The sequence below is a fragment of the Leguminivora glycinivorella genome, chromosome 16, assembly GCF_023078275.1.
Source record: "Leguminivora glycinivorella isolate SPB_JAAS2020 chromosome 16, LegGlyc_1.1, whole genome shotgun sequence".
NCBI lineage: Eukaryota > Metazoa > Arthropoda > Insecta > Lepidoptera > Tortricidae > Leguminivora > Leguminivora glycinivorella.
In genome coordinates this window covers 13,486,386-13,511,450 of record NC_062986.1, presented here as the reverse complement: position 1 = coordinate 13,511,450, position 25,065 = coordinate 13,486,386, and the positions used below count along the sequence as shown (strand labels likewise).

General features: G+C 38.6%; 2 protein-coding genes across 2 annotated transcripts; both read left to right on the top strand.

Annotated features, from left to right (window-relative positions):
• The first annotated feature begins 1,234 nt into the window (after window positions 1-1,234).
• Window positions 1,235-13,804, top strand: LOC125234927 (alpha-N-acetylgalactosaminidase). Its single transcript, XM_048141349.1, is given in 11 exon segments — window positions 1,235-1,274; window positions 6,995-7,140; window positions 7,593-7,767; window positions 8,169-8,343; window positions 8,718-8,812; window positions 9,315-9,476; window positions 10,180-10,383; window positions 10,976-11,078; window positions 11,081-11,121; window positions 12,109-12,181; window positions 13,674-13,804. Coding segments are annotated over 10 exon segments (1,305 nt in total). The 5' UTR covers window positions 1,235-1,274.
• Window positions 13,805-17,552: 3,748 nt separating this feature from the next.
• On the top strand, window positions 17,553-19,780 carry LOC125234487 (hydroxymethylglutaryl-CoA synthase 1). The gene has a single exon (XM_048140747.1). The coding sequence runs from the start codon at window positions 17,948-17,950 to the stop codon at window positions 19,316-19,318; it is 1,371 nt and encodes a 456-aa protein (XP_047996704.1). The 5' UTR covers window positions 17,553-17,947; the 3' UTR covers window positions 19,319-19,780.
• The last annotated feature ends 5,285 nt before the right edge of the window (window positions 19,781-25,065 follow it).

Below are 25,065 nucleotides of genomic sequence, written 5' to 3'. Positions count from 1 at the left end.
CTAGATTTGTTTAGGGATTTGATAAAATCCCTGAACCACGTCAGTAAGTTGACGAAACGAGCTTATAAAGTCAACTAGTTTTATCATTTCGCTAAACAAGTTCAGTGAAAAGACAAAATGTTTTAATAAATATGAAAATAATTTAAAATGAAACATTTTTAGCTTTTTGTTTCTACACTCATTCCATTTTTTTTCTTATTTATAGAAAACCAAAAACTCACTTACTTAAAAACTTAAAAACGGATTCAATTTTACCATTTCACTAATCTAGTTAAAGATTCAATCAAATCAAGTGACAAAGCCAAGGGTCTAATAAATCTAATTGGATATATTAGATTCTTGGCTTTGTCATTTCACGAAACCGGTTCAGACATTTGATCAAATCACCAGTTGAGACTTTATCATTTCCCTAAATTTGTTTAGGGAAATGTTAAAACGAATTGACTTTTTGAGTTCGTTTCATCAACTCACTGTCGTGGTTCAGGGATTTTATCAAATACCTAAACAAATCTAGTGAAATGACAAAACATGGCGTGTCTATTGACCGATTTTGTGATCTCACTAAACAGAGTTAGGGATTTAGTCAAATGACTGAAATTTTCTAGAGAAATGATGATATGGATTCGCCATTTTGACATCCTGCGTGATTTGATCATATCCCTTAGTAATTTGATGAAATCTCTGTTTTGGCCATTTCCCTGCGACATGTATATGAAACTGCAAGACACCTGGCCCCGTAGCCGAATGGCATTTCTCCGACGCCAAACGAAAGCGATACGCCGCTGGCTCTGTCGCGCCAATACGCAAGCGCGATAGAGATAGATATCTACTAGCGCTTCGTTTCGTGAGCGTTTCGTGAGCGATTGTGCCATTCGGCTAGCCACCCTGTTATTTTTTTATACTACATCGGTGGCAAACAGGTCAATACGGTCCGCCTGGTGGAAAGCGGTCACTGCAACCTATGGACGCCTGCAACTCAAGGGTGTCACATGCGCGTTGCCGACCCATTAGAAGCTTTACTTAATTTTCTAATAATAACGTACGGAATTAAGCGATAGTCATTTGAGTAATTTTGAACCGTAATATTGTAAATTTTATAGTATGTATGTATTTATGAATATTACTTATTTAAAAACCTTGAAATAATATTACCATAGAGACGTGTCGATATAAGTAATGAGGATAATATACCATACCGAATAATAAAACTATTGGACACACGTTTTACGTATTACTAATAATATTGGAATCGAAGGCATAGCACATTTGCGACTGTACTTTTAATAGGTACATTTTATTGTTATTTTAAGTGTATTTTATTGTTCTTTGGTTTACCTTTATTTAATACAATAGATTATGTAGGTAGGTACATAGGTATATGAGAAAATGTAATTAATCGATAATCTTTTTGTGCTCGACATATTTCTCGGTGCTGCGCTAACATTTAAGTAAGTAATTATGTAAGTACCTACTTACTATTTAAAACGGTAGCTTTCCCCATATAGTTTTATTTATTTATCTATCTATCTACACCGTGGGCTGTTTAAACCCGACCGATTTTAACCACAGCTTCCTAAGCTTAAATGGAGTTAAAAAAAGTGGTACAACATGTAGTCCAAAAACGCATAGTTTTTTAGATAACCGCGATTTTAAGAATTTAAAAAGTTGAAAAATATATCCTGAATCGCCTTGTCATTTCCAAAAACCAATGTTAGGTACTATTCTAGGTTGACAACGTACTACCTATAAAATTATCTATAGTTTGTAACGCCGTGGCTTGCGTGGGCGACGGTCGCGCGATGGTCGCGCGACGGCGATGCGACGCATACGAAATCAAACCTTATCGATATGGAAGTATGAGACGCGACGGCGACGGTCGCGCGATCGTCGCCCACGCAAGACACGGCGTAACTCGGATATTGCTATAAATGTTGCCCGCGGAAGTTTCGCACGTTCCACTTTAAGGAATTCGGTTGCCGATTGTAAGTACCTAATGTTGCATTTGGAAAGACCGGCTTGGCCACTGGCATTTATCGCCAGTTATGCCAATATTAGGTTTCCTAATTTCCTTCGATGTGATTACTATTTCGGCGTGGGAGTAAGTGTGGAGTTGTGGACACTCTAAACCCAGTCGACCTTAACTACTTAAGATCTGTACAGTGTACATGCTTCATGTACTAAGTATAAAGGATATAATATATATTTTTCAACGGAAGTTCTGATAAAATAATCCTGGATAGCAGTTGAAGCATAAGGTCCCTTTAATGGAAAGCCACATACATGTATGTAGAATATTAAGGGTTACACAACATACAAATCACAGAACATTAATAAAAGAAGTAGTAGTGGACGGAAATCCTGAACGGAAAATGGTCTTCTGTACACCGTCAGTTAGGTTACTTAGGTTCATCATCAGGAGCCACACTGTATATCGCTTTTCATTATATTTTGAAAAAAAAAAAAATCTTTCGTTTCCATACTTAATAATTGCATTAATTAGTGTGACACTGATTTTAATGTTATGATTAAGGAATCATAACATTAAAATCAGTGTCAAGTGTCTGGCGGCAAATGTCAAAACAAATAACATAAGGAAGTGGTAAGGGAACGTGTTCATTAGCAAATTAAATTTATTTTTTTAATAACTGGATAACCGTAAGAGTTGAGATGCTAGTTTCTTACAAAAATTAATTGTATTTGAACTAAAGAACCTTTCCTTAAAGTTTTCAATAAAAACACAGTGTTTATGGAACGGGGGCTTAGAGTTCGTGGGGCGCGGGATGGCGGGTAGAGTATCTTAATTTGTTAGGTACCTATGATAGTCTACCCTGAATCATGTAAAAAGCGTTGTTTTTTGCCTATGGATCTTTAGAATCGCAGGGGTGTCACATATGCTTAGGGAGAGCCCTGCCCTGTCTGCAAAGAGACTTATTTTAGAGCGGACTTTAGAGCACCACTTTGGAGCTTTTTGAAAATAAGCACCAGAAAAACTAAGGAACCTAATACTACATAAGAATACATAGGTGTTAAATATTCATGATAAAACTATGGAAACGGATTAAATCGCGTATAATGAATTTAAAATTATTAATTACTAGCTTTTGCCCGCGGCTTCGCTCGCGTTAGAGAGAGACAAAAAGTAGCCTATGTCACTCTCCATCCCTTCAACTATCTCTACTTAAAAAATCACGTCAATACGTCCCTCCGTTTTGCTGTGAAAGACGGACAAACAAACAGACACACACATTTTCCCATTTATAATATTAGTATGGATTTTTTATTTCTTGTATGTGGGTAGCTTTTGCACATTGTAATTTTTCCTCAGTTACCCATTGACCACGAACGCTGTAAAGAGTTCGAAACGTCGGGATGAATTTTAAATTCATTATACGCGATTTAATCCGTTTCCATAGTTTTATTTCATGAGTAACTATCGCGGTAACCGAAGACAATATTTTGTTAAATATTCGTTTATATTTTTACCACAGCTGACATGACACTACCTTTAAAAGCCGAGAGTTGCGAGTAAACATTAAAAGTTAACCCATCCCGATAATTGAACAAGCAAACGTAGAGAGTATTAGTGAGTAACCTACACTCACCCGGTTGTGCCAGTGTGCCTCCCGTGGACCGTGGACGTCCGAACTTTGAACCGGTTTTCTAACGAATGAGCGCACTATCAAGTCTTAGAAGGGCTTCTCTTGTAATAGAGCCTTATGCGAGCTTTGATTCATGTTAGTTGCTAGTTACTTTGTAATAGTGCGCGAGGGATGTACGAGTATAATGTATATTATATTCGTTTTATCGCTAATTTGTAAATATAGGTTATTTCATAATGTTTTACATAGTAACTAATAGGCTAGTTTCCTATACTTAAAATATTTTATGCACTGCACGAAATAAAAAGCACCACGTAATTAGAAGAAAAACGGGGACAGTAGTTATGTTTAAACATAATTTCTATTTAATAAGTCAAAGAGAAAGATATAAAGTACATAAATTGACCGTGACGTCACTCCTCAGTATTTCATAGTAATTCCATATTTAGCAAATCGTTTTGACATTTCTTAAAAAGAAGCTGATTTGACTAATAGGAAACTAACAGCCTATTGTAGTAAATTCGTATTCAGCGAGGTTTTAGACGAACTGAAGGATGAAATAGACAGGGAAACGAGAGCACCCACGATACTGGGTGAAAAACTGGATAATCAGAAGGAATGAATATGGCGCTAGTGCAACTTTCTTTAACATAATTATTCTTCAATAAACTTCACTGTACGTAGTGTCTTCCGACCACTTCGACATTTTTCAAAAAAGATAACTCACGAACATAAGATCGGAACCACTTCGCCAAACTTATACAATTAACCATAGCTGGGCATTAACTCGTTAATCCGTTAATCGTTAATTAACGAAGTTAACATTTCGATTAACGGATTAACTTTTAAGTTAACTTTAAAAAATGTTAACGGATTCGTTAACTTCCGTTAAATTTCATAGAGTCCGTTAATCGTTAATCCAGCACCCCAAGCAGCTCGCTGCGCCGCGAAAACCACGTTCTTACTGCTACTGTAAAAGCCCGTAGTACGACAAAACCTAGGTTTTATCGGTAAAAGCAGATCCGTCGGAGTTATATATATTAATTTGTATATTTAACTATATTTAATAAGAAAACTGTATAAAAGAGACTGAAACGACTCCACTGTCAAACTAATTGTAGTTTTGTGGAGCATTGTATTTAAGTTATGTTTTGTAATTCTGAGTATAATAAATAAATAAATAATAAATAATAAAGACCAATTGGCGACTTTGGATCACTTATTCGAGATCTTCTAAATCTTATTAGGCGTGCTAGATCGATCACTAACCTGGGAATAGAGTGCAATCATCAGGCATGACAGACAAATCGCGCAACCGACGCATCGAGTCCGGCGCGAGCCTTAGATTTCATTCATCGAGCCCACAGCGTTCATCGAGCCATCTCAAATCTCAATCTGAAGAACCGACCGCATGAATGACCCAATAATTACCAATCCGAAGTAAAATCTAGGATTTAGCCAACCAACGGCGGTAAAATAAGCCCGAAGAGACCGTAATTATTACATTTCGGTTTTTTACCGATTGGCGTCACAGGTTTTAATAGTTTTTGGTGGATACTTAGTAAATAGAAATACATAATACCTACAGTGGAGTCCTATTTTTATGACGTGTTAACGGATTATCGATTAACTTTAACTTGCGTTAAATCTACCGAAATGTATCGCTTTAACGATTAACGAAGTTAACTTTTTAAGTAACGGATTAACGATTATCGAAGTTAACTATTTGATTAACGGTGCCCAGCTATGCAATTAACTAATATTTAACTAAGTCGTGCCTGTCCAAACGTATCAAGTGGTAGTTCACGCCCACCTACTTAACCGAAAAATAGACAAAATTCTAATTTACTTGCTTAAGTGCACGCTAAATATTAACTTGTAACTTATTACTAAATTGATTGTTTACACGCTTTAAGTCGCTTAAAATTAAGTTAAAATTTAGTTAATTACTTGACAACTTAATACGTGTGAACCGGCCTTATGGCGAGCTGTCGATTGCATGGCGAGTTTATTTAGCCCCATTCTTTGCTGAATTAAATTCCTGTATTTGTAGCTATAGGTACCTAAGGTACCAACATAAGGACCTGTAGATATCAATATAGGTACCTAAGGTATTCACAAATACTAATAACTACATATCCGCTTTAACTAAATCCTTAACAACACCAATCGGTTTTTGTTACTAAAAAATTGATCTAGTTGTAAGTAATCTACTTTGATGATTCATTTGAAAACCAGTTTCTCGAAAGTGAAATCGAATTAGAACCTTAAATCAGAACACTAAAGTTTTAATTTATGTTACAGCGCGCAGCGTGGCGCGGGTGATGAATCTATAATTTACTGTACTGGAAAAGGGTTAATTTAAACAAAGTTGATTTCATGTAGGTACATAAACTCTATACAGTCAATAATCAAAGACAATAGTTTATTTAACTCATATTTAAGTACAACTCATTGCCCATATGTACGAATTGTACGATATCAATACACGCGTTACTAAAAAAGGTAATTAATTATGCATACCTTTTATAATTTTTTATAGCGCTCTAATTACGTAGGTAGGTAATTAATTATAATATTCACATAACGTGATAACTTATTACGTACCTACTCAAGTACTCATATACCTACTTTTTTATTTAATAATTTAAGTTACAATTTCTTCGGTCAAACTAAATTAAATATAAAATCATCGCCTAGCACCCGGCCCACCCGGGCCTTTTCAGAATTTGGGTCCCCGTTTTGTGACGACAATTAAGCATAAAATCTGTCTAAAAATTTACTTTTTTCACATTCAGAATGTAGATTATCGCTTAAAGTTTATGGAAATAACACAAAAACAAAATTTTTATAGAAATTTCATGCTTAATTATCGTCACAAACCTGACAGTGAGTTAATTTTTGTTAACAACTTACGCTAATTGGGCGGTCCCAAATTCTGATATGCCCATTGCCCACCCATAGTACACAAGCTAGTATACAAGTAGTATAGTAGTATACAAGTAGTATAGTTTGCTCAGTTTGGGGCTAGGTTGATCTGTGTAAGGTGTCCCCCAATATTTATTTATTTATTAATTCAAATAAACACGTACACATCATTCCGGTATAAAGATAACCTCTCCTTACAGGTAGATACTAATACCATATATACTATTACCTAAGGACCTTGCACCTATCCCATTTCAACCTACATAAGTTTGCTGTTTTTGTTTTCGGTATTTTATTTCAATTAAAAATCTCCAATTTTTTATATATATTACGTCAGTGGCAAACAAGCATACGGTCCTCCTGATGGAAAGCGGATGTATCGTATTAACGAAAAAATACTGTTCCTTATGACGTTACCTACATATACATATTGTCAAAGAATGACCGATTAAAACAAAACTTTGCAGATGTGGCTCCTCCTATTTGTCTGCGGGGTCTCCTTGACCCAAGCGCTGGATAACGGTCTAGCGCTGACCCCTCCTATGGGCTGGCTCACCTGGCAGCGATACCGATGTCTCACCGACTGCTCTGTATACCCTGACGAGTGTATAAGGTCAGTAGATGTCGCTAGTATCATCTCCAGCAGGCTATCATCGACTCAGGTGTCAACGGTCTAGCGCTAACCCCTCCTATGGGCTGGCTCACCTGGCAGCGATACCGATGTCTCACCGACTGCTCTGATGTATACCCTGACGAGTGTATAAGGTCAGTAGATGTCGCTAGTATCATCTCCAGCAGGGTATCATCGGCCCAGGTGTCAACGGTCTAGCGCTGACCCCTCCTATGGGCTAGCTCACCTGGCAGCGAGACGTGTCTGACCGACTGCACCACCAAGAGTGATGGACGAGCGGCACATTAAGTACCTAGTTCTTTGTTTCGGATTGATTTCGATGGTTGTTTAACTGTTCATCAGTCTCTGCAAAGATATCTTATCTAGGTCTCTTATCTTAGTTGTGCTCTCCTATCGCAATCTATTTTCTAACCTGATTTTCATAATGTTTTCAGTGAGAAGCTGATAAAGCGCACAGCGGATCTCATGGTGAACGAGGGGTACCTGGAAGCGGGGTACAATTACATCGGCATCGACGACTGCTGGATGGAGAAGAACCGGAGTGCCAACGGAAAACTCGTGCCGGACCACGTGCGGTTCCCGAACGGCATGAAGATGCTGGGCAAATATGTACGTGAACCAGCCAGTATCATTTAATTTTTGGAAAATCTTTGGGAAAATCTCTTCGTTTTGTTCTCTTTAATACCAACCACGCGTGTCCAGAATGTCCAGATACGGCACTTGATGGCCAAAATTTGAAAAGAAGGTCGTGATGCTTAGCATTCTAAACATCGATTTCGTGGCGTCGCCTAACACCTGTGTGTGTAGTGTTTCTAATCGTCTGAAAAGATCCCGAATAACAATTTTCACTTCTAAATGATACCGAAAATCTTAAAACTAATAAAATTCCATCATCTTTCAATATTTACCGAAAAAATCCCAAAATCGTCCAAATAAGACTAAAGAGTACCTCTATTATTTAAGAAAATGAACGTGACATGACGTCTTGCAAAATATGTTACTTCTTTCAGGTCCACAGCAAAGGCCTAAAGTTCGGCATCTACCAGGACTACGGTACGAAGACGTGCGCAGGCTACCCTGGAGTCATGGGGCATGAGCAGACTGACGTGGATACCCTCGTCAGCTGGGGCGTGGACTACATCAAACTGGATGGCTGTTATTCTAAGCCTGAGGAGATGAAGACAGGTAACCCTTGAACACAGTGGTGGCTAAAAATTAAGAGGGCTAGCTTAGGATTTGAAGACGTGGTTATTAGGACATGCTGGTGGGGGTCATGGGGCATGAAGAAATTGATGTGGACACCCTCGTCAGCTGGGGCGTGGACTACATCAAACTGGATGGCTGTTATTCTAAGCCTGAGGAGATGAAGACAGGTAACCCTTGAACACAGCGGTGGCAAAAAATTTGGTATCTGAGGACTGGCTTAGGGTTAGAAGACGTGCAAGGATACGCATAGGGGTCACGCGACATGAACAAACTGATGTAGACGATATACCTGTACTTAGTAGTAGTATAGACTAGGACTGTGATTGTACCTAATCTTCCTGTCTTATTTGCAGGATATCCAGACTTCGGAAGGATGCTGAACAATACAGGGCGTCCGGTCCTGTACTCCTGCAGCTGGCCTGCTTATCTCGAACCAAACAGTATTTTGGTGTGTTACCTACCAGTCACCAGGGTTCCATGATTTAACCCTTTATAAGGCATTAGATTATCAGGAATTATGCCATTCCTATGCTTTATAAAGGCTTAGGTTTGTATTAGGTGCTCTTACACCTGTAACGCCATGACTATAGTGTCTGGTGCGTCATTGTGACGTGATCTTTGTCGGAATGCAGGAAGGATAGATTTAGGGCCAGTTGCATCAACCACATTTGACAGATACATCATCGTCACTCAGCCGACGTCTATGGAACTTTCCATACAATAAAATTTAACGGACGCTTTAACGGTGACAGACGGTATGGTGCAACCGACCCTTAGTAGGTCACGCGAGTTAGAGGGCGATTTAGCAGTTAAAGGGTTATCTGAATATTTGTTGTGAAGTCTGCATAGAGCTAATGTAATGGCTTCAATGTAGAAAATTTGAGGCTGATTCTACCATGATCTTTTGTTTGCTATGTTAGTTGTAGCTAACAACTTTTTTCGTCTTACAGCCTAACTACACAGTGATTGCAGAGAACTGCAATCTTTGGCGCAACTGGGACGACATAGAAGACTCTTGGGAAAGTCTTCTCGGCATCATGAACTGGTTCGCCGACAATCAGGAGCGCTTGGCGCCGTTCGCTGGCCCGGGACACTGGAACGACCCTGACATGGTACGATTATTGTTCAACAGCTGAACTATCTACACTGTGATCAGAGAACTGCAATTTCTGGGGCAACTGGGACGACATAGAAGACTCTTGGGAAAGTCTTCTCGGCATCATGAACTGGTGATTGGTTCGCCGACAATCAGGAGCGCTTGGCGCCGTTCGCTGGCCCGGGACACTGGAACGACCCTGAAATGGTACGATTATTGTTCAACAGCTGAACTATCTACACTGCAATTTCTGGGGCAACTGGGACGACATAGAAGACTCTTGGGAAAGTCTTCTCGGCATCATGAACTGGTGATTGGTTCGCCGACAATCAGGAGCGCTTGGCGCCGTTCGCTGGCCCGGGACACTGGAACGACCCTGACATGGTACGATTATTGTTCAACAGCTGAACTACACTACACGGCGATCGCAGAAAACTGCAATGTTTGGCGCAATGGGGTGACATGGAAGATTATTTGGAAAGTATTCTTGGCATCATGAATTAATTCACCGACAACCAGGAACATCTTGAATTACTTCTTCTGTGCTGTGCTTTACAAAATTTTGTTCGAGTTTTTGCGACTGTATCACTCTTGAAATGGTGTAAAGAAATTCTACCAGTTCAGCCTACCTTCTAGTGCCTAGTGACTTAATAATGTTCTACCTCCCTTGATTGGTCGTTACAATTTGCGAATTAAACCTTATTATATATATTTTTCAGTTACTAGTAGGCAACTACGGCCTATCTCTGGACCAGGCGAGGGTGCAGATGGCGGTGTGGGCCGTACTAGCGGCGCCGCTCCTCATCAGCGCGGACCTGTCTCGCATGCGGCCGGAGTTCAAGAAGATCCTGCTGAATAGGGACATCATTGCCGTCAACCAAGACCCACTGGGGAAGCAGGGGCTCAGAGTATTTAATGATTCGGTAACAATGCTATACCTACTGTAATTTAAATTTATTCTAAGCCTATTGGCATCGATTTCAGACGTTTCTGCTGGTCAAAAAGTTAAATTATGTCCTATATTTAGAAACCTACGATAGTATACGACCTTCAAACCTTCAAGAGCTTAAAGGCCGGCAACGCACCTCCAACACTTCTGGTGTTTTGGGTGTATGGGTGGTAGTGATCGCTTACCATGAGGTGACCAAAAAAGATGAGATATAGGGGAGATAATATCCTTACTGGTAGGGCAGCTGGTGTAAAAGAAAAGATGCTGCCATTTTTGACCTTTTTGGTGTCGAGTTGTCGACAGTCAAAATTCAATTTGCTAAACATCTCCAGGTATTCTTCGCTGGCAAAAGAACTTGGGATAAGCTCAATAATCTTTGCCAGTCAAAATACTTCTAGAGTGGCGTTAATGTGTTTTTTTTTAGTTTTGTTATGGTTTTTTAACTATACCAAGAGTGTCCAAAATACGCACCGACGCGATTGGCCATATCACGCGACCATGCTGACTCCGCTGAATTGCTTTTTCAGCAAGAAGGCACTAAATATTAAAAATTAAAATGATTTCAGAAACATCACAGGCAGATCTGGACTCGTGAGCTGTCAGATAACTCGTACGCCGTGGCGTTTGTGAGCGTCCGAGTCGATGGCGTGCCTTACGCTGTATCCTTTACCTACACGATATGAAGATACCAGCGCGTTTCTATCGGGTTCAGGTATTTAAACTATTATATAATGGGTTCAGAAACACCAACACCCCGCCCGTGTGGTGACGGGTTAAGAACTTCACAACCCCCTTTCTTCTCGTGGGAGTCGTAGGTCGACTGTGGGATATGGGGTAAATTATGGCGTTCGCGTCGTAGGCGAGAGGCTGGCAAATTTGCCACTGCAATGTCACAATTTTCGTTTTCTTTCAATCTCTTTTTGCCAAGAATGGCACTGAAACTTGAATAGTTCATGTATTCTGCCTACCCCTTTATGGGACACAGGTGTGATTGTATTTAGGTATGTACAGTCAACCAATTGGAACCCTAGGCCACTGTAGAACTATGTCATAGTGACGTTATAAATCAGATTGTAAGAAATCTCTTACTGCTTGTCATTTTGACATGGTTGTAGAGTGGCCTAGGGTTCCAATTGGTTGACTATACTTATGTATGTAGAAACACTGAAGACATGATCTTGTGAGCGGTCCGGCAAATCGTTTGACTACGCGTAAACGCTGTGTCCGTGAAGGATGATGGTGATATGAAGATAGCAGTGCGGGTCTATAGATTTTGAAGAAGAAAATAATAGGTATATATTTAATAACTTGGCTAGGCCCTGTAAAGAAATAACCGTCTAGTTTTTAGTGCATATTATGCAAGTTAATTAAACTAGATCTAGTAACTTACTAGTTTTTTGCAAAGCCTGCACTAACTAATCGTAGGCGGATATTTCAGCTCAAGTATCCAGGCGAAGTTAGGTAGACTTAGAGACGAAGTTTCACGATACTTCTCATCTCATAAAATAAAAATGTAGCCTCTGGATCGTAGATTCTGCTCCTGCACGGGAAGCATGGTCGCGCGATAGACGATAAAATAGCAGGCCGTCCCTATCGCACTATTTGTAAGTGCGATAGAGACGGCCTGATATTTTATCATCTATCGCGCGACCATGCTTCCCGTGCTGATCTACCTATTTGACGTATAATTTTGTTTTAGGATCTTTACAACGAAGAAGAAGACCGACAGTTGGGCGCTGATCAGAAATTTACGACCCGAATAAACCCCACAGGTAATAAAGCAAATAAAATAACATAAACTGTGCTAAATTAACTTAAGTACAGTCAACAACACAGCTATATATTGTCTGTATTCACAGCTGTGTTGTTGACTGTACAGACTTGTATAAGGCCACAACCGGAAAAATTTCATATGGTGGTGTAAATGCATCTCTTGTTTTTTTGTACCCCGTCGGTGGCAAACAAGCATACAGTCCGCTTGATAGAAACTCAAGGGGTGTCACATGCGCGTTGCCGACCCATTAAAAACTTCTAAGGCTGCTTTAAAAAAAAACGTCAAAAGAATGTAAAATTGATAGTTTTAGTCGGTGAAATACTACACTTTCCGCTATCCAATAGATTTATTTAATTCAAGTTTCAGTTAGAGCATCTTCTTATCTTGATTTTTACAAGACTGGATTTTTTAAAATTAACTCACTAAATTAATTATGATTTTTTTTCTAATGCACATTTAGAAAAACTCACGTATAGAGCTGAATTAGTCGATCTTATTTGTAAAATTTGGACAATTTTGAATACTAAAACAGGTAAATTTATAATTCGTATATCCTGTACTACAATCATCTCAGACTACATTTTTATTATAAGGTTTTGAAAAAGAGTAAACGAGGCTAAGACGAATTCAATTTTTTTCAGAAATTACCTAAAATTAAGTGACAATTTCTTTGAAAATCAACATTAACATCGCAGTAATTTTTGTACCTAATTAATCTGCAACGTTTACTTAAATTGCTGTTATGTCTTAGTGATCATAAATGGCTATTGTTTATTTTTGGCAATTTTTTGAAAACGAGTCTTCACCGGTACAATTATTACCACTTTTGGACATTTTCTCATATTTTGTTAGACCACGTAGAAAAAGTCCTATAATGTGATATATATTTGTAAACTACTCGCAAAGCCCTTTAATTTGATACCACACACGGTATGATCAAGCGCTCGTCTGCGATTTCACTGTTTTTCACACGAAAGCCCCCCTAATTACACTCCGTTTTTCTGTGTACCTACTTATTGTAGATGTATAATCCTAAACGAAACACAAAAGTGTGGATAAATTACAACTTTGTCATTCGTTTTTGAAGTAATATCAAGAGCCCTTCTATGTTCAAAGTATTTTTTTTTTAGCCTGCGTTAGTGTCCCACTGCTGGGCAAAGGTCTCCCCTCTCTTCCTCCATTCGACCCTATCGCTCGCATTTCCCCACCAGTTGGGATAAAAATGTATATTCAATAAATATTAAATGTATACGGCTCGAATGATTCTACATTATTCCGTTTAGAAAGTACTTGAATATCTTCAAAATTAGACACATTTACACAAACAGCAGGGCTAGCACATGATTGGCTCGACGTATCTCGCCGCGACATACATAGATTACACGTCTTTTTCTAAGTTGTCCTATTAATGACATACATACATACCTACGAAATATCCATAATTACAAAATACTTTTGCTTTACCTTAATAACTTTCTTTTATTTTTTAGGAGTCAAGTTCTACAAATTTAATCCTGATGGGCAGTCTGAGGAAAACATTAAGAATCCCGGAGAAGATTCGTTGAAAAATATCAATATGAATGTTGATAATTACTTAGATAAGACTGTTGTTGTTGTATAATGGCTGTGTTTTATTTTTCTTTGACCCTATGATTTAATACTCTACTCCTTCTCTGCTTGAGTTTATGTTTAATATAGTAATGTAAAATACCCTATAATGGACGGTGATGCCATTATGGACAAAGCTTCTAAAAACTGACGGTTTTGTACCATAAACAATGAGTCATAGAGCTGCTTAATTTTGAAGTTTCATTCAATTCGGTTATTTCTGAAGGATTTGGCTGCAAGGTAAAAGTCATCAGTTTACTGAAAAAAATATCAGGACGAATTCTTATTAGTAATGTTGCTAAGAGAGTTGAGTTCATGTATAAAATAATAAAAAAATAATACTCGGTGTTCACTTGAATGAGTTTTACTTACTGCATTAACCATGAGATAAGGTATAAAATATGCTAGTTTGCTACTCCAAAGATATAAAAAAATAGTGTTATTTTACGAGTGTCCATAACTGGAACCGGAAAACTGCGTACCTCCTATGATGGATAAGGAACAATTTACGAAACCAAAATTTACAAGAAACAATCCTATGTTAAAATAACCCAAACTAATTTTATTTGGGGTATATAAAATTGACTCATTGAGTATCAGTTGGCTTTAAAAGTAAAATTTTAAACTTATTTCACTGGCCATAATGGGGGATCCATTACTGGAGAACTGGCGTCCATGATTGGAGAAATAACACCTAGTTTTAATTTGTCAACTATGAAGAAACCAATAGGAGTATCTATTCTGCAATACTCTTGAAATGTAAAAGAAGGATAAGACATTCAAGTTTTAACACGCTTAGCCGTAGAATTTTTACATGTATCGGTGAAATATCAAAAATAGGCAAAATTTTATCTTAAACTGTCCATGATTGGGTCCGGTACCTTACATAGTATTTATTGACCGACTTCGTATTTATCGACTATACGTAAAAATACATTTATAAAACTGCCTGTATTATCCAAAAGCGGTAGACAGAACTCGACAGAACATAAGCAAATTTCAGTGCCACAGCATTATAGTATGAATTTTCTGAGATGAATTTTTGGGTTTTGCCATAATCTGTTAAACAAAAGCCTTTGTTTCTATTATTCACAGCGGCTAGCTCCCGTTTCCACAGCACGTGCCTAAGTCTCAGTGTAGTTAAAAAGTAACTATCATGATAACAATAAGGTTCAAATTTATGAAACAGTTTACAGTATGCAGGTAACTTTTTTTAAAGATGACAAAACGTGTTATCTCCGAAAGGCCTTTTTATGGATTTGAACCTTATTATTATCATGATAGTTGCTTTTTAACTACACTGAGACTTTGTTTCTATTATTCACAGCGGCTAGCTCTCGTTTCCACAGCACTTACTAAAGTCTCAGTGTAGTTAAAAATAGTAACTTCGATAATCGTTAATCCGTACAAAAAGTTAACTTCGTTAATCGTTAAAGCGATACATTTCGGTAGATTTAACGGAAGTTAAAGTTAATCGATAATCCGTTAACACGTCATAAAAATAGGACTCCACTGTAGGTATTATGTATTTATATTTACTAAGTATCCACCAAAAAGCATTAAAACATGTGACGCCAATTGGTAAAAAACCGAAATGTAATAATTACGGTCTCTTCGGGCTTTTACCGCCGTTGGTTGGCTAAATCCTAGGTTTTACTTCGGATTGGTAATTATTGGGTCATTCATGCGGTCGCGATCGTGGTGAGTTGGTTCTTCAGATTGAGATTTGAGATGACAACTCGATGTTGTGGGCCACGATAACTTGGTAGAGTAATATAAGGCCCGCGCCGGACTCTCGATGCGTCGGTTAATGCGCGATTTGTCTGTCATGCCTGATGATTGCACTCTATTCCCAGGCTAGTGATCGATCTAGCACGCCTAATAAGATTTAGAAGATCTCGAATAAGTGATCCAAAGTCGCCAATTGGTCTTTAGACTGTTTTATAACCGACGGATCTGCTTTTACCGATAAAACCTAGGTTTTGCCGTACTATGAGCTTTTTCAGTAGCAGTAACAACGTGGTTTTCGCGGCGCAGCGAGCCGCTTGGGGTGCTGGATTAACGATTAACGGACTCTATGAAATTTAACGGAAGTAAACGAATCCGTTAACATTTTTTAAAGTTAACTTAAAAGTTAATCCGTTAATCGAAATGTTAACTTCGTTAATTAACGATTAACGGATTAACGAGTTAATGCCCAGCTATGAGTCTCAGTGTATTTAAAAAGTAACTATCATGATAACAATAAATTTCCATAGAGTAGGTACCTTGTCTGTTAATATTTTTTTTATGAATACTTTTGCTGATTAAATTGTATCTCGTTTTTTTAATGCATGTTAATTATAAGATGTAATGTTTTGAAAAGAAGTGGCCCGCCGAGTTTCTTGCCGGTCCCATAGTGGATACCCCCCTCCAACTGAGGGGGGACTGAAATCTTCTCGAGGCTGAGGCGTAGGGTTAGAGCCGGCGTAGTTTTATTTGACGTTCATAAGCGCATTGTAATATGCCTACTTGGAAAATAAATATTTCATTTCATTTCATTTCAAAGGAAGTTCGAGGAATTTCCTTTTCGCTTGTGTATCGTAAGACGTTTTTCAGTACAGACGGCCTTCCGAAATTTCGACCGTAAATTCGTAACTCGTGTCGGTTTAAAACACGACCTTATCGCCACTCGTTTCGAATTTCCTTTTTGCACGTGTATCGTACGACGTTTTTCAGTACAGATGAGCCTTCAAAGTTTCGACCTGGCATATAATGAACCACTTCTCGAACTAGTGCGTAAAAAAACGACCATCTGTACTGAAATAGTACATTACGATACAAGTGCGTAAAAAAGGAAGTTCGAAACGAGTGGCGATAAATTAAAACGAATTCCCTTTTCGCACGTGTATCGAACGACGTTTTGAAAAACTGAAGTACAGATGGACCTCCGAAGTTTCGACCTGCCATATAATGAACCACTCCTCGCACTAGTGCGTAAAAAAAACACCATCTGTACTGAAAAAGTAATTTAAGCCCCGACCACATGATATGAGATGATAAAATTGACCAATTTGAGCACAAAATTAATTCACTGTCTCGGCGACATAATTTCACGCTACCCTATATAGTGTGCCACGATAGTATGGCCTAAGTAGGTATGCCAATATAATATACTGTCCTTGCTCTAACGATGTCACCGTTAAGGTAACGGAGTGAAAGTCGAAGGAATTCTTCAATACACGTCACTTTATTAGCCTAGCCACTGTTTGTTTATTGTCCAGTTAAATGTTGATTTTATAGCGGTTACAAAGCGCTCATACTAAAATAATAGGCAAAATAAAAAGGAAGAGAAATTACCTGTGTCGACACTTCGACAAGTGTATCCTTTTCCTGACTACATAATTCTAAAAACAAATCAAATTGCCTTTTAGAAATGTCAGTAAAGGTCTAAAGATCAATTACTCTAATCTACAAAGTCAGTCCCATTAAAATACTTCTCAAGCCCAACGGGGTCATTGACATTTACATAATTGGGGTCATTGGCCTAATTTTTCGGTAAGGTTGATCGAAATTACCAATTGACACATAAATAGTTGTAACTTAAAACTCAATTTTACATCCTATTCCTGTGGCACAGGGTTGTGATTCTCTTGTGACACATAAAGATAAAAAGTTATGACAATGTTATGACATTGAATTAGAGCAATTTGATCCCTACCTAACCTAAATGTCACTGTCAGATAAAAGAGAAGAAACTCGAAAGAAACGTCAAAAGATTTTGTACACGTCTCGTTGATAAAAAGTATCATGACGAAATTATTGTTATTAAAATAAGTTGCACATTTTTACATCATCCAATTTATGCAATTCATTCAGCGTTACGTTCGCATCGTGCACCGGCGTAAATACTGTTATTGTTTATTCGCACAACGCGGAAGAAAGTTAACCGGTTGGTTAGTGTCGCTGTCGGGCAGTGTCCCGTCCTCGGAGTAGGTCAATGGCGCGCTCCGGCCGGCTCCGGCTCGCGTGAGCTGCTGACGTCGCGCTCCAGCCGCGCTCGCCGCGAGGCGCCGCCGCCAGTCTCCCTCGCACCACCAACCGTTAACCGCGTCACGCGTCGCTCATTCCGACTCACAATTCGCTTCACGATACTCGTTCCGAGGAAACTGCAATAATGGGCGCGAAAGTGGAAAACGTCGGCATACTGGCTATGGAATTATACTTCCCGTCACAATACGTCGATCAAGTGGAATTGGAAAAATTCGACGGCGTGTCCACCGGCAAATACACGATCGGACTCGGACAGAGCAAAATGGGCTTCTGCTCCGACCGGGAAGACATACAGTCCTTGTGCATCACAGCTGTTCACCGTCTCATAGAAAGGAATAATCTGGACCTGCATGACATCGGACGGCTGGAGGTGGGTACGGAGACCATTATTGACAAAAGTAAAAGTGTGAAAACATTCCTCATGACATTGTTTGCCAAAGCGGGAGCCACAGATATAGAAGGAATTGATACAACAAATGCCTGTTATGGTGGTACTGCAGCACTCTTCAATGCAATCAACTGGGTAGAGTCATCCTCATGGGATGGCAGAAAGGCTATAGTTGTGGCGGGTGATATTGCTGTGTATGGTAAAGGACCTGCCAGACCTACCGGTGGTGCCGGAGCAGTGGCTATGCTAGTGGGCCCAAATGCACCTTTAGTGTTTGACCGAGGCATAAGAGCTTCATATATGACTCACACATATGACTTTTACAAGCCAGATCTTGCCTCAGAGTTCCCTTTTGTTGATGGCAAGCTATCTGTCAAATGCTACCTCAGTGCTTTAGATAATTGTTATAATTTATTCTGTAAGAAGATGAGAAGGACTGACCCCAATTTTAAAGGATTGCTCAGTTTAGATGGCATGCTATTTCATTCACCATACTGTAAGTTAGTGCAGAAATCCTTAGCTAGGGTCTGTTTCAATGACTTTTTAAATACCCCTGAAGAAGACAGGGAAAAGCAGTTTCCAGGATTGTCAGAGTTTGGTAAAAGGAAATTGGAAGAGACTTATTTTGACCGTGATGTAGAAAAGGCTTTTATGACTTACAGCCAGCAGTTGTTTGATGAGAAAACGAAGCCATCTCTATATATCGCCCGCAACGTTGGAAACATGTACACTCCTTCACTGTATGGAGGCCTGGTATCCTACCTCATTAGTAAATCACCTGAAGAGTTAATTGGAAAGAAATTTGCCTTATTCTCTTATGGTTCTGGTCTAGCGTCTACAATGTTTTCTATAAACATCTGTAATGATATGAGCACAGGGTCCAAGTTGGAGAAGCTTATCGCTTCGCTACATGACACAGTTTCCTACTTAGATAAGAGAGTGAGTGTGGAGCCTAGTAGGTTCTCAGAGCTCATGGAAGTCAGAACAAAGAATTACCACACAGCTCCATATGAGCCGAGCGGATCCATAGATGTGCTGTTCCCGGGTACATACTACCTAGTTAATATTGATGATCAGAGAAGACGCACATATGAGAGGAAAGCTTAGTGTACCAATTATAGTGTTATTTTGTGTTTGGTGTGGGATTGGGTGTTGTGGGATTTTTTTCACCTTAGGTATTTAATTACCTTTTATTAGAATTTGTCATTTTGCTAAAGTATCTGTATGTTATCTATGGTGCTCTGCAAAACTGCAAATTTAATATTTTGTTGAATCAACAACTTGGGTATGCTAATTTTCCTGTTGAAAGTCCGTTTGAGTTGGCACTGTGAATACATCCTTTATTTTGTATGCAAATTATGAAAAATGAATATGTAGTATCTTATAAGTGTTAGTGTGCTGATGTTTTATCAAATTTTAAATTATAGTATTTATGTTAAATGTTATTGAAATCAGTGTGCAGGATTTTTTACGTGCAGTTAAACTGTGCTTAATCTCCAATTGACTGTAATATTTAATTATTTATGTTTGTTAATTTATTTATTACTGAAATAGACTTTTGAAACTTGAGTGTGTTTATTTTTAATTGCCGAGATGACGTTTTTGGGAACCCCGTTCGTATTGTTCAAGGGGTTAGAGTGCCAAAGGTTGTGAACGGTTTTTGCCAACATTACCTCATTACTTAAAGAACATCAATTATGTAATAAGTTTACATTGTACTCAGACTTAAACATTTTCCATTAACGGCAGTTAGAGTAAAACCAATATCAAAAGGAACGTAATAAGACTAATTTACTAGAATTCGACTGTGGGATATAGGTGAAATTGTGGCGTAGGCGAGAGGCACTGGCTGCACGGCGTGGATGATATTGTCAGAATAAAATTGAAAGATCGTATTATTGAATAAAATCTATCAGCAATTTTTACTGTAGATTTCTCTATCGAAAAGTAACTAATACCGCATCAACTTAATTCCTGGTAAAGTAGATATTTGGAGACACGTCTACATTTTCATTGTTTCACAGGAATCGTAAAGAAATTGACTTTCACATATGGTATAATGTTGGCTGCCAGATAGTGTTGAAAATTTAAATGCAAGTTTCGTCAACAGAAACCAAGATTTTGACAGCAGTTTGTCGCCGAATTATTTTCAGCGTTTACTTTAATTTTATTTATCTAGTTGAGATTTGCTTTTAAAAATGATTTTAAATATAATAATTTTGTGATTCTGGTAATTTGAATGGTGGATGTATTATACAAAGTACCTAAACTAGAAATTATCCAAGAAAAAGCACTCTGAATTTGTCAAATTCGTTACGGACAAACAAACAGACACACACACTTTCCCATTTATAATATTAGTAGAGGATTATACAAGTAAAAAAACTTCTATGAGCAGGTGTGCCACAAATGTCATAATACAAACTTATAATGTATATTCTTTAAATATAATTACGTATGAATATTTTTTTTTTCTTTTCCCGACTTTAGAACTAAAATCCCGAAAAAAAAAATGTTTTTCCCCGATAATCGGATAATTCGATCTGGCAAGCCTAGGCGTAGGCTGGCTGGCTACCTGTCACTGCAATGTCACAATTTCGTTTTCTTTCAACCCCTTAATTTCCAAGAGTGGCGCTGAAACTTTAGTAGTAATGTGCTCTGCGTTGCCCTGCGTGCCCTTTATTGAATACAGGCGTTATTGTATGATCGTGGCTTTCCATCACATAAGAGGACCCTTTAGACATGGAATGCCTCTAATATGAGACGAGAGCACTTAGACTTCGCACTTGTATCCGATAACATATGTCCAAATGATGCATTGTAATGATGCCGGTTCAAGTGTTCATTAAGTATATACTTATTATGTAAATAAGGTATTCTTGTTCATTTCTAGCAAATACAGATATGACGTAAATAATATTATTACAGTCATATCAATGATATTCAATATTACACCAGACTATTCCAGATTTCATACGTCAAAACAGTACACTGTAGTAAAGCGACCAGAAATATAATTATGCGCGCCATGTTGCGGAATTTCATTATATCTATTTTCTTCATACTATACTGAACAGTGAAGCCCATACATCAGAATAACAGCGTCCTCCTGACCATAGTCATATATTTCTGGACAGGCTTTACGATTACGATGTACAGTCGAGTTCGTGAATAGGTATGTATATGACATACACATACTATGTGTACATTATTTCACCTTATTGTAACGAGTTAATGTGAAGAAATGTACACATATTTATGAACTCGACTGTACGAGACAATAGAAGTATTGATCTACAATTATAGTTGGTTAGTCTCTATCTCTATGTCAGGTTACCTATAATAAACACGGGGCCAATAAGGTCACAAAATGACTTGTGAAAGTTGTGAATTGATTGCCAGGTGGCATTTCTCCATTTCTGCGACGCGAAACGAAAACGAAGCCGCGAAAGGTAGTCTGGCTCTGTCGCGCCAGTACGCAAGAGCGATAGAGATAGATATCTACGAGCGTTTCGTTTCGTGAGCGTTTGTGCCATTCGGCTACGTACCCAGGGCCAGGCCCCGTAGCCGAATGGCATTTCTCCGACGCCAAACGAAAGCGATACGCCGCTGGCTCTGTCGCGCCAATACGCAAGCGCGATAGAGATAGATATCTACTAGCGCTTCGTTTCGTGAGCGTTTCGTGAGCGATTGTGCCATTCGGCTAGCCACCCAGGCCCCGTAGCCGAATGGCATTTCTCCGACGCCAAACGAAATAAGCGATACGCCGCTGGCTCTGTCGCACCAATACGCAAGCGCGATAGAGATAAATATCTACTAGCGCTTCGTTTCGTGAGCGTTTCGTGAGCGATTGTGCCATTCGGCTAGCCACCCAGGTGTTAATTACCTTACCTATATCTCTGTTATCTACGTAAAGCAGACATAATAATTGTCGCATATATTTATGGACAAAGAGATGGAATATAAACTTTGAACTGCCCCTCGTATAGTATTGTGTTTAAGATAGGAGGGTTAGGGAGGGCAAAACCGGTTAAAGGGTTACTATTATTTACGTATAAGGTTCTTGATACTTTAAGTGTCAGGAACTTCTGCAGAAAATTCTAGAGACCTAGTTACCTACGTTGTTTTCTCGAGGTAGTACGAGTAGGTACAATAAGATCGTATTACCAAAGGAAAACCTCAAGTGAGGTGTAGAGGAAGTTCTTTTGAAACAGGACGCGGGTAGTGAGAGCATTTCGTTGCAGGGTATGAGGAGTTGAGGACGAAGGCCCCGCGAAGATGAGTGGGTAGAAATCTCTATCTTCTCTACTCGTATCTCTACACCTTAGTGCGTTTTCACATTATTATGTCGGACCGATATCCCATATATTACAGACGCCATCTCAGATTTTTTCTATTGAAATCCTTCCGACATCCGATATCGGATCGGATAATGTGAAAACGGACTTATAAGACAAAGTTCCCCCCTGCCGCGACTGTCTGTGTGTGTTCGCGATAAACTCAAAAACTACTGAACGGATTTTCATGCGGTTTTCACCTATGAATAGAGTGATCTCATGAGGCGTGGCGAAAGCTGGTATAACGCAAAGAGGATGATGAGTCGTTATTATTTAATACCAGGTGCTGTAGCCGAATGGCATTTCTGCGACGCGAAACGAAAACGAAACGCCGCGAAAGGTAGTCTGGCTCTCTCGCGCCAATACGCAAGAGCGATGGAGATAGATATCTACGAGCGTTTCGTTTCGTGAGCGTTTGTGTCATTCGGCTACGTACCCAGACATGAGCGTTCGCTTGCACTTGACCTCCAAAGCCAGATACCAATCGAAAACAGCGTCATTTTACAGTTTTTACACAATGACTCGGTGTCATAGGGAAAGATACCAATAGAATTCAACTTTGACGTAACGTATTATGGTTCAAATTGGATCGGGCTTTCGGCAAAAATGAATTTTGTTCATACTTCAAATACTCTAGCAACATTACTCGATTAGATTAATTGAACAGCAAAATATCTTTAGTTTTAATATCTCTATTGTCAGCCTACCCCGTTTGGGAATAGGGGCGTGTGTTTATGTAGGTATGTACCGTGAAATTCAAGCTTCAATAAAATTGATGTTATCCCATCTCATTCACTATTCGCGTACTTGTACCAGTACCAACTTAAAGTCATTAATTTAACCAAATACTATGTAAACTCAACTTAATACGTCATCGGTAATTGGCAACATACACTACGGCGGCATAGTTGATCAAAATAGTTTAGTTTCATACAGCATAAAATTAAAAAAAGTCACAAATTCTTATTTTTTTGTTTTATTCCGTCTAAAAATGTTAAAGTAGATCAAGTAATAGCATTTTCTATTTTATTTTACTAAAATAAAAGTCTGAACAACTACTTTGATCAACTCGAACCGCTAGATGGCGCTAGTAAAATTGTTGCCGCTCAATTGTATGGGAAACGTCAGAAGCTGCACGTATTAACTCTATAGAGTTTATATAGTTTTTGATTTAACTACGGGTAATTTTAAGCACACGCATCGAACTTGCATGTCAGTGTCTAATTTGTAGAAACGATCAATTTTCTGAATATTGCATGAGTCTTAAGTTAAGAGTCCGTATGCTTGATTCTCCACATAAACGTAGGTACCGATAGTTATATTTAAAACGACAATTTTACCTACTTAAAGAGTTAAAGATCGTTTTGAAACTTTGAACTTAGGTACGGCCACGGACTTTAATTGTTGATCCACTTCTAGCTCATTTTATACAGTACATTTTCAGAGTTAAGCATAGTTAAAGTATGACGTTCCAGTATAAAATGAGCTAGAAGTGGATCAACAATTAAAGACCGTGACTGTACATCTGTGGCTGCGGTTTTGTCACACCAAGAGCGAGACTAGCGAGAGAAAGAGATTGAATTGAATTGTCGCCTGCGGTATTTCCGGACCCATCTTAAACGCCGGTAACGCACCTCCAACACTTTTGGTGTTTCGGATGTCCATAGGCGGCAGAGTTCGCTTACCATCAGGCGACCTGTCTGCTCGTTTGCCTCCTATTTCGTAAAAGAAAATACTAGTTATCTCTAACCTTTGATGTTGAGTATAGACCTCGGGGTGATGTTTTATCCTGTATGGAGGTAAACCATAGCTTTCCAGTCCCCGTAGCCGAAGGCGTTTCTGCGACGCGAAACGAAAACAAAACGCCGCGAAAGGTAGTCTGGCTCTGACGCAAGAGATAGATAGCTACGAAAGAGGTATTATCGTGACTCGTGAGTGGTTGTCATTCGGCTACGCTAACAGGTCCACATGAGCTGTCTAATCGGTCTCTAATATACTATTGTATCTCTCTATTCTCTCTATACCTACTATGAGTATTACATTTGCTAAGTATTTATATATTCAATAACAGACTACTATGCAACCGAACATAATAACGAATGATGATCAACTGAACAACTTAGCTATAGTTTATCTACGATAAAAGTCGTTGTCTATTTACGACTTGTATATAAGGCGATAGGTAAATTATGATTACAATGATAAAATAGATATCACGCAAGTCAAAGTTTGCCGCCTTATCAAATCAATTTATTGCCGAATTATGAGGATTTAAATTAAGAATGTCAATAACTTTTTGGCTATGCACCTACGTCACTGAAAACTAAATTACTTTTCCCCTCACTAGCTCGGAAAGACGTGTTTTGTCCTTTAATACCAGCTGGTAAAAACGCATTTTATCCACTAGTGGGTAAAGTAATTTGACCTTGAATAAAGTCAAATTAAGTGCTTTAAAATTTATAAAAATAGGTGAATCTATTATAGTAATGAAGATGATTTACCACCTGTGCAACTCAT